General features: G+C 33.7%; 2 protein-coding genes across 2 annotated transcripts; both read left to right on the top strand.

The window, feature by feature from the left end:
* Positions 1 to 681: 681 nt before the first annotated feature.
* On the top strand, positions 682 to 6,503 carry LOC113391741 (probable pseudouridine-5'-phosphatase). Its single transcript, XM_064220004.1, has 6 exons — positions 682 to 758; positions 1,229 to 1,364; positions 1,837 to 1,967; positions 2,373 to 2,471; positions 5,764 to 5,823; positions 6,315 to 6,503. The coding sequence occupies exons 1-6, from the start codon at positions 699 to 701 to the stop codon at positions 6,471 to 6,473; spliced, it is 645 nt and encodes a 214-aa protein (XP_064076074.1). The 5' UTR covers positions 682 to 698; the 3' UTR covers positions 6,474 to 6,503.
* A 949-nt stretch (positions 6,504 to 7,452) lies between these two features.
* On the top strand, positions 7,453 to 9,649 carry LOC113391742 (uncharacterized). The gene is made up of 2 exons (XM_026627801.2): positions 7,453 to 7,726; positions 7,955 to 9,649. The coding sequence occupies exons 1-2, from the start codon at positions 7,453 to 7,455 to the stop codon at positions 9,640 to 9,642; spliced, it is 1,962 nt and encodes a 653-aa protein (XP_026483586.2). The 3' UTR covers positions 9,643 to 9,649.
* Positions 9,650 to 9,888: the final 239 nt, after the last annotated feature.

The following is a 9,888-nucleotide window of genomic DNA, read 5'->3' on the forward strand; positions in this document are numbered from 1 at the left end:
ATAATGTTTCGAAAAATAATGTTTAGAAATTATTCATTGGGCAATAAAAAGGTTTTTCGAATATTGACAACGGGAGTTCTTACAAGAAATGCTATTTTAAAGTAACGCACTGTTTATTTGATATGGATGGGACCGTTTTGAGTGAGATATACATATTTTTAAAAAAAAATTTTTTTTTCGTAGGCATACTAGTAATTGAGCCATCTGATGGTAGATCAGTACCGTCCATAGACAATGGCACTATGAGAATTAATCACCATCCCTTCAATCGCCAATGCACCTCCAACCTTGGTAACAAAGATGTTACGTCCCTTGAGCCTGCAATTATAAAACTGCCTAAACTAAACCCTTACCACCAAAAATTGTTCAAGGTCTAAGGTAAGCGAGGACTAAATTGATCATTGTTAATAGCTGTAAAAAGAGATGATGATGTCCTTCTGATTGATTCTTAAGGGACTTCCATCATTTCATAACCTGATGGCAAATCCAATATGACCATAAAGAGTTCACGAGCAGAATCAACGGGTTCACATGCATCCACACAAAATGTACACACTGCTAACATTTAAATTCCGAGCCTGTTCTAATATTTTTTTATAAATAATTTAAAATAATTACCGGCCCGACCCGTGGTGCGAATCAAGACCTTTACAAGAGGACATTTATGATTTCCAGATTCTGAAGTTATATACCACCAAATGATAAAGAAAATATGCGATAAATATAACAGAGTATATACGAAAGCTTTACAAATCAAGGTTAGCCCTTTACGTCCTTAAGTATTCAGACGTTGCACTGAATCGAGTGTCGCTTTCAGAGTGCTTGTATTATCGTGTGCATTTAGCCAGTTTTCGTTAAGAATGGCTGTGTTCGTGGATAAGAAGACATAATATACAACATAAAACAAAAAAAAAATAAGGAATAAACAAAGATTTATTATTATTGTAAATGAAAATGCAATTCGATATCAAGAATTGAATCGGTTCCCTTCGATTTGTCGTTGTCAGCCAACCATAAACTACGTTGAACAATGTTCTCAGCCTTCCGCATCCAGTTGGGTACCGGGTATTTTCAGGAGTCAGGTCAATGTCCCTCCTAACTGGATTCCGTTTGCCGAACCGCGGTGTCCACTCTAGTACTCGCCTACTTCAACGGTCTTTATATAAATTTATCTCAAAACATTTAAGGGTTTCAGTGATAGTGGCTGTATTAATTCAAAATTTTGCAGTTGTACGGCGTTACTGATAAACAAATTTGCGAGACTGTGGTCAATGAATTGAAAATGCCGATATCGACGTACGAATTTGAAAGGCAATTGGGAGATTTAGCTGAGAAACTGTTACCGAGTGCGCCGTTACAAAAAGGTAATTTAGTTTTATTTGAGGAAGACTAGTATAATTTTTTTTTCGCACTACGAAATAGTTTTGCGTAATCTGTAAAATATTAATTCACAATTAAAATAATAAATATTAATGTAAAAAATTCTCTAAAGGAGTTAGGAGTGTTGGAACTTTTTCCATTGTGATTTGGTGTTCCTTCTCCACCGAACCAGATTGAAAACCATAACTTTCAATTAAAACTAGGCTGTCACGGCTGTAAGAAATAAATATTTTTGATAATAACAATTGAGACTTTCTGTAAACAATTTTAATTTTGATTTTTAAATCTATCAGAATTTTGCAAATAATTTTGACAACGAAGTTTGTTTGGTGAAAAACTCGGTTATTCGCTGACGACTCAAGATATTTTTAAGACGATTTTCACAGCGTCAAAAGACAAATAAGTCTTAAGCCCCCAATTCCCTTTAATGACTTACAACATTATGTCATAATTCAGGAGCAGAGCGTCTCCTAACTCATCTCCACGACTATAAGATCCCAATTGCCTTAGCGACAAACTCAACCGAGCAAGCGGTTAGGCTTCATGCCACGGCGAGACCTAAGCTGTTTGGTCTATTTCATCACAAAGTAAGTAGAGGAGTTATCGACAGACCTTTCAGATAAGTGGTAAGTTATCCTACCACTACGGTGGATAAACATTAAAAAGTTATTATATGCTAAGTTAGTTGTCCCGTGCAGGACGCACATGGATTGCCTCCAGGGCAACGCTGGTACGACTCCCAGCTAGAAGAGGTCTCGTCTGTCTTTGCCGACCTTTCCTTCTGTAGCTTGGGGCAGCCTCCAGCATATGCTGTGCCATCTCTCATTTTGGCTACAGTGGTGGCCTATAAACATCATTTTGTGTTCGATATAGCATCCTAGATCACCTACATCATGTTAAAAGTTGTACGTTAAATTATGATTATTATTTATACTTAGTTTTTCACAGTAAGTAAATAACGATACAAATCTAAATGTATGTTTTTAATTAAGGTTAGCGTAACAGACCCGGAAGTTTTCCATGGGAAGCCAAAGCCTGATATATATCTTGTGGCTGCATCCAGATTTCCTGATAAACCAAAACCGAAACAGGTTGGAATTACTGTTATAATTATAAATGATAAGCGTCAATAGCGCAATGGTTAATGGCCGCCTCGCGATATGAAGAGTCGCAGGATCGACTGCCGTTCCTGACCCCTTGGGCTATTGTCGTCCCCACTCCTAACACAAGTGATAAGCTTAAAAGGAGGAGGTAAATAGGAATATTAGTATTAATTAATTCCTTAATTCATTTAGGGCACTGTAAGTATCACTAAAAAAATTGGTAGGGTTGAGCCGCTCATCAACATATCCCATGAAAAAAAAAATATAATTAAATTCTCCCAGTAAACAAAATTATATGTGGGGTAAACCAAGGAATACTAACACTAAGCTCTTTTATTAACTACATAATTTGATATTATTACGTATTACGTTATTGATTTAATCGACGGCAAAAAAAAGCGCTTTAATTTATGAAGCGTTTTGGAAAAATACTTACTTTCCATTTGGGATCATTTAAATTTGAGTTTTTTTTTTTTTAAATAAAATGTTTAGATTGATAGTTGACACTGACCCGTTGTAGGGAACGGACGCGTTATAAAGTGGTTGATTTTTAAAAAAATATTCGAGTGTACTTCATCTAGTAAATCATACTTAATTGCTGAATATGAACGAAAAAAGTGATGCGAAGACTCTAATAAAAGTAGTTGGTGGAAAAGTGATTCTGAAATGATTGAAGAAAATGAAGTTGAATTAACATGTCAAGACAAAACATCCGGAATGTTAGAGCGTAACGAAAAACGGTGTACGGGTAACAGCGAAGAGACCAGCGAAATTTACAAAAGTAATGAAGAAAACCCAAAAAAAATAAATAGAGGAGAGACCCACACAATGTTGAGTAAAAATACAAATAGTGAGGGTAGACATGAAAATATGATAAACGAACAAAACGAATCTACCCACGGTGTATGCATAACATCGTTACAAGTTTTACCGAAGTAGATGGCGTTTTATATATATATATAGATTTTACATGGAAGGTTACGAATGAGAGTATTGGTAGTGATCACCTTATCATAAAAGTGTCTATTAATTTTAAAGATGAATACATACAAATTACAAAACGTAATATTAAGCAGGCTGATTCGAAATCCTATAAACAAACAGTCCATCAATTACTATTAATAAACAACTACTACGGCTATGCAAATATACGAGAGTTATATGATTTTTTTGAAATGACTATAAATCAATCTCCAAACAACCATATTCCTTGGATAAAATTCAGCAACAAATCTGAGTCGAAATTTAAACCGAAATGCTATTTTACACCTTTGCATATAAGGAGACAATATCTTGCCTATAGATTTTGCCTAAAAAGTTTAGCTATTTCCAATTGTAAAACCTTTGTTACTTTAAACACATTAAGTCTTCAATCGAGCGTATATTATACAAAAAGGAAACCACCTTTACTAATGGCATCCTACAACGAGTTAAGAGACATGAATGTTTACTCTTCTGATTTATTAAACATGTTTGCCCCAAATATTTGGGTCACACTAATAAAGACGTCGGAAACTATTAAAACCGATTCAGAAAGCATGACTACATCAAAGAATTCTTATGAAAAATATAACCTTAAAGTGGATATTTTAAAGGCATAGTAAATATAATGGATGGTGTAATATATTTACTGATGGATCAAGGAATATCAAAGGATGTTGAGCAGCATTCTATGATGTAAGAAGGAGTTATTCTCGGGGCTTCAGAATAAAGAATAATGTCATTAGCATTATGTCTGTAGAACTTATCGCCATTTTGGAAGAATTGTCTTATGCAACTGATTTAAATGATAACAATATTGTGATTTTTTCTAATAGCAAAAGCGGACTCCAACATATCATGAAATGCGCCCATGGATCAAGGGCTGTTCCTACATCATATTATATATTGGACAAAATTTATTATTTTTTAAAAAAAGGTATCACACTAAGACTACAGTGGATACCCTCTCATATTGGGTTAAAGGGTAACGAGGAGGTGGATAAAACTGGAACAGATATAGAAGTAAAGCCATATTATTCGAAATATTTAAAAGTGGTTAGGACTAGATGCTTTGAAACCTGGAAAACATATGTGGAAGTAAGATCAACGGACAAAAGGAATATGGTATAAAACTATACAGATTGTCCCTCCTCATAAACCTTGGTTTGAAAATTGTGAATTGACAAAGTTGTATATAACGATAGGCTTAAGATGCCGTTCCGGACACATTCCATCAAAGAAATTAGCATATTTGATGAGAAAAATAGAATCACCCAATTGTGAATATTGCAACAAAGTGGAAGATTTATATCATATCTTAACAGAATGTGCCAAGAACAGAATAGAGAGCTGCAGCAATTACTAAATTAAATATGAATCTATTGGATGTCGGTGTTTTCCAAAGTATCCTAACAGAACCAACGGCATTTTCGGCTAAAACTATTTATGATATAGTTCTGGCACACATGCAGCCTCTCTAAAAATATAATTTAAGATATAGCTAATTAATAATCATGTAATTTCTAGAAATAAGTTGTTATATTGTATTAGATAAGGTAAATTGTAAGAGAACAATGGGACTGACATATTTTGTATAAATAAAAGTCCCTTAATTAAATAAAGATATATATATAAAAAAAAGATGTTTTATTGATTTATAAAAATGAAAATTTGCTAATGGCATTTATTTTACATTGCTTCATATTTTTCAGAATTACGGCAAATAATACGCAGAGCAAATACATGTTACATAAAATACATAATCAGCCTGTAAATTTCCCACTGCTGGGCTAAGGCCTCCTCTCCCGTTGAGGAGAAGGTATGGAGCATATTCCACCACGCTCCTCCAATGCGGGTTGGTGGAATACACATGTGGCAGAATTTCGTTGAAATTAGACACATGCAGGTTTCCTCACGATGTTTTCCTTCACCGCCGAGCACGAGATGAATTATAAACAAATTAAGCACATGTAAATTCAGTAGTGCCTGCCTGGGTTTGAACCCGAAATCATCGGTTAAGATGCACGCGTTTTAACCACTGGGCCATCTCGGCTAATACATGTTATCATCCTCTAATTGCTCACAAATCAATAAAATCAAATATGACGTCTACCGTCCACACTTGTTTCGCTTAAAAGCATTGCACTGGTTTTATCCGTGATAGCTTAATCATACACGCATATAGTTTAATGTCAAAACGACCTTAATCGCATAAATTTTACAAGTGACTTACGCTGTTTTATTATTTTCTTATCATTATTTTTATATTAGACTTTTTTAAGGATTGTCAATATTACAGTGTCTCGTCTTTGAAGATTCAGCAGTCGGTGTTACGTCTGCGATAGAAGCAGGAATGCAGGTAATCTGTATCTATTTATTATATAAAGTTGCACAATTTAAGCAATGACGTCCTACTTCGTGATAGAGCTTTGTGCCCGTTTGGATAGATACCACCCACTCCTTATGTACAGACAAACAGTAATACTTAGTACTGTAGTGTTCCAGTTTAAAGTGTGAGTAAGCCAGTGAAACTATAGGCACAAGCAGTGGCGTAGCTATCATTGGGCCAGGTGGTGTAATGCATCTGGGCCCTGGAGTTCTTCCTCTAACCTAAGCTTTGAAAAGAGCGGGTCAGCCATCTCGCCAGCTCCTGAAGCTAGACAACCTCGACCCTGTTCACAAGATATTTTTTTCCTATCTATAATTTTTAAGGGCAATATAAGTTAAAGAGAGGATGGAGAGAGGCGGTGAGGGCCCGATTCTTTTTCCATTTTTAACAAATAAATTAGGGTATATCTAATTAAGCTAAAGAATTTGGAGATGGCAATACTACTTCAATATCTTCCTCAGGTAGTCATGATTCCTGACACTCGTCTGGATCGGGAGCACACGCGTCACGCGACAATCGTCATCCAATCCCTCATGGACTTCCAGCCAGAGTTATTTGGTTTACCGCCATTCGATGATACTCCTAGACGATACAGTAGAATTGACGATAATTCGTCGTAGCGCAGTTCTAGCGTGTTAAACGCGAATTAAACAATTTAATTAACGCAATAAATTTAATTTTCGCCAAAATAGTCAAGTAATGTCACTCTTTCCAATTCTGTCAGGAGCTTAGCAAGGTAAACACGACGGTTTGAGTATACGCTCTTATTCAGATCAGGTATTTATAACTCTTAACCGAAAAATTGTGTGAACTGTCCATTAATTCAGACATTTCGTTTTGTAGTTAAAATATTATTTTATTATGTATAATGTATAATTATGTATAATTTACATTTGTAAATTTTATTGTTATTGAAAATCTTAAATGTTGTCTTATTGCAAATTTGCAATTTATTATACTGAACGAAAGACAAATAAGTATACTCGTTTTTTTTTTTTTACATAATAGTGACTAACATGAACTTCTGATCGAGCAAAATATTTTTTTTGATTTTTTGGCCGCGGATAGTCTCGAGGCAATAGCCATATACACAGGAAACAGTATAGTGTGCAAATAAGTACACTCTATTCCGTCACACTCATGTGATAGAGTGACAAATCTGACACAATTAGATTGAGTTCAAGCGCTGAAGCAAGTTACGTGCTTTACAGAATGTAAACATTACAAACTTTTATATATCAGAACTTTTTACGTTGTTTTATCCTGGATATTGAAGCCTTGAAGGTGTAACTTCTAGACCAAAGCGGTCAAAATTGTATAAGTTAATCTTCGAAAAACTCCAAATACTATTGTTATAGTTTGCTTATTTTAATTTAAAGTTTTCCTCCTTTTTGGAGTGTTAAGTTTTTCATCCTTTAGTAACAAACATATGTATTTCATTTCGGTACAGTTATCTGTTCTCTCGATATTTGTTTAAACAGCTCTGTAATTTAAGATGTTTTTAACCAAAAAGTTTTTATACTAACTAAATATATTCATGAAAAATAAAATTATTTTGGGCGGTGTCATGAGTCAGTCATTTACGTAGTACATTGACAGATGAAGTTTTATACATATATATTTGTTATAATCGTTATATTTTTACGTGAAATTGGAACAGACGGTAATCCTGAATTATTTTCGGAAGCCGGTCTAGAAAGTCCGAATGCATCGTCGATAGGATTGATATTTTTTATAAAAATTAATAATACATCACATAATAGCGATTACGATGTACAAATAACTCCAGATATATGTTGTGTTAAAGATGTTGGAGGCTTTGATTGTGATTATTTAAATATTATAGGAGGATGTTCTGATGTGGTTTTAAAAGGTAAGTAGATGATGTGATGAAAACTATATTGCACTCGACGAAAAATGTTAAACAAAAAGGGGAAAGTCGTGTAGACTTAATTAACAGTCATTTTACATATGTATTTCTTAATATTGAAGAGGAAATTAAATTTTCACTTAAATAATTGTGATGTTACAAATGCAAATGCTTATTTCTAAGATTATTTAAAAACTAGTTAAGAATTTTTATGCTCTATATATATTTTAGGTGGAAGTAAAACTTTAAGGGTTGCTGCGCCTCTATTAGATGTTTATGGAAGAATTGGTTTCTGTACTGTGTTCATAGACTCGAAATCAAATAGTGGTCCCAATAAAAGAAACGCTGTGAAGATAAATTTCGATACAACATTAGGAAATAATGATTTTAAGTTTGTTAGGAATTTAAAGCATTGTAAAAATAGAGATGAGGATCCATTGAACGATTGCAGACCAGTCAATTGTGATACATATTACAATGGAATTAAGCCCTATTTTAGCAGGAAGCGTAAAAGATGTATATTAGTACCTTCTTGTGTTTCTGATGATGAATCTGAATATCCAACTGTTATATATAATCCAATTAACAATCAATGTGAAGGAGAATCAATAAATGAAGGAGATTTAGAGGAAGTCAAGGAATTGAGTAGGAATAGAGGGAACAGACACCCTAAAGACGTCTTAATCATAAGAAAATTCGAACCTAATAATACAGAAATTGAAAACACACTTGATTTAATAGATAACATTATAAGTATAACCACTTCAACACCAACGAAACATAAATTTGAATCTGAAAATAAACACGTGAAAAATTTTTGCTTAAAATCCTTTTGGAAAAGATATTTCATGGACAATAAGTGGACTCTAATTGTTCTTAGTTCTGTCGTAACAATACAATGCTTTCTGATTTGTACAATTTTATATTGCTTGACTAAAACTTGTAAGTGTAACGAAGAGAAAAAAGTCGTTAGGAAGTTTTTTAACTACCGTCAAGACGTTTCAGTTACGACACCATTGATTGGTACAAGTAATATTGACATTGAAACTGATTATCAATATTTAAGTGAAACTTCCAATAACGCCGAGCAAAGAATCAAATGCTACAAAGCATGTCAGAAGGAGAATCAAAATTTGAAAACAAGTATGTCTGATGACATATTATCTAAATGTTTAAATAGACGAGATTGGAAGAAATTTAAATCGGAAGCAATTACTGAAATAAATAAAGATGCTGAAGTTATCAAGGTATTAGACAGCCCAAATGCAAATGATGCTGATTTATCCAAGACCGATAGAGTAAAACGAAATTGCGAAACAAAAGTTGCATTTGAAGATGAAAAGGCTTTAGAGAAGGACAAGGCTACAGCTGAGAGTAGAGTTCATAACATAGAGAAATTGGAATTAGAAGACTCTGACGGCGAACCCAATAATATATCTTCGGAGAAAGAAATTAAATGCCACAGTTATAATTGCTTCGATGTATCTGAATTAAGGCAGATGAAAAATAACAGTCGATACAAAGGTGATTTTTCTAATCCTGGTGCTCCGTCTATTTCACCGGAAAAGGGTGCACAAATTTATTTCTCCAATGACTCTATTGACGATTTCTTATCAGAACGAGGTGTTACTTATCTTGTGGGAGAAAATATATCAAAATACACCTTTTCCAGTGACTTTAACGATGTAAAGGAATCAGCAGCATCTACGGTTTCAAGTAAAGCAAAGAAGAATATAGTTAAAAGTGTATTATCTTTACTGCGTAAAAAATCCAAGCTCGCCTCTTCTTCGGATCCCGGTCGGAATGAAGAAATGGACGTAAAATTAATTCACATGTCGAAGGCATCCGTATATACATCCAGCAATGATTCTGATTACGTTAGAACATTAAAGAGAAACAATTCAAGGACATCCTTCTAATTTATAAGGTTTTTCATTTTGTATCGTTTTAGGTGAAATAAATTAATAGATACCTATATTTTAAAAGTTTTTACTAAATTCTTACAAAGGCAGGTCCTCCACTATCAATTAAGATAATATGTGGTTACGGCATATATGTTCAAGTTTTACATATGAATATATGTATTATACGAATGTTAATACTGACATATATATTTACACAAGTATATATACCTAGATAAACATATTATCCCTACTAATATTATA

Source organism: Vanessa tameamea, chromosome 30 (genome assembly GCF_037043105.1).
Source record: "Vanessa tameamea isolate UH-Manoa-2023 chromosome 30, ilVanTame1 primary haplotype, whole genome shotgun sequence".
NCBI classification, from domain to species: domain Eukaryota; kingdom Metazoa; phylum Arthropoda; class Insecta; order Lepidoptera; family Nymphalidae; genus Vanessa; species Vanessa tameamea.

What these genes read in the sequence shown, in the direction of transcription:
- LOC113391741 (XM_064220004.1), top strand. Translation starts at nt 699, where the DNA reads ATGATAAAGAAAATATGCGATAAATATAACAGAGTATATACGAAAGCT. An exon ending in TTGGTCTATTTCATCACAAA is followed by an intron (nt 1,968 to 2,372) that starts GTAAGTAGAGGA and finishes TTTTTAATTAAG; the next exon opens with GTTAGCGTAACAGACCCGGA. An exon ending in ATAAACCAAAACCGAAACAG is followed by an intron (nt 2,472 to 5,763) that starts GTTGGAATTACT and finishes TCAATATTACAG; the next exon opens with TGTCTCGTCTTTGAAGATTC.
- LOC113391742 (XM_026627801.2), top strand. Translation starts at nt 7,453, where the DNA reads ATGAAGTTTTATACATATATATTTGTTATAATCGTTATATTTTTACGT. An exon ending in TTCTGATGTGGTTTTAAAAG is followed by an intron (nt 7,727 to 7,954) that starts GTAAGTAGATGA and finishes TATATATTTTAG; the next exon opens with GTGGAAGTAAAACTTTAAGG.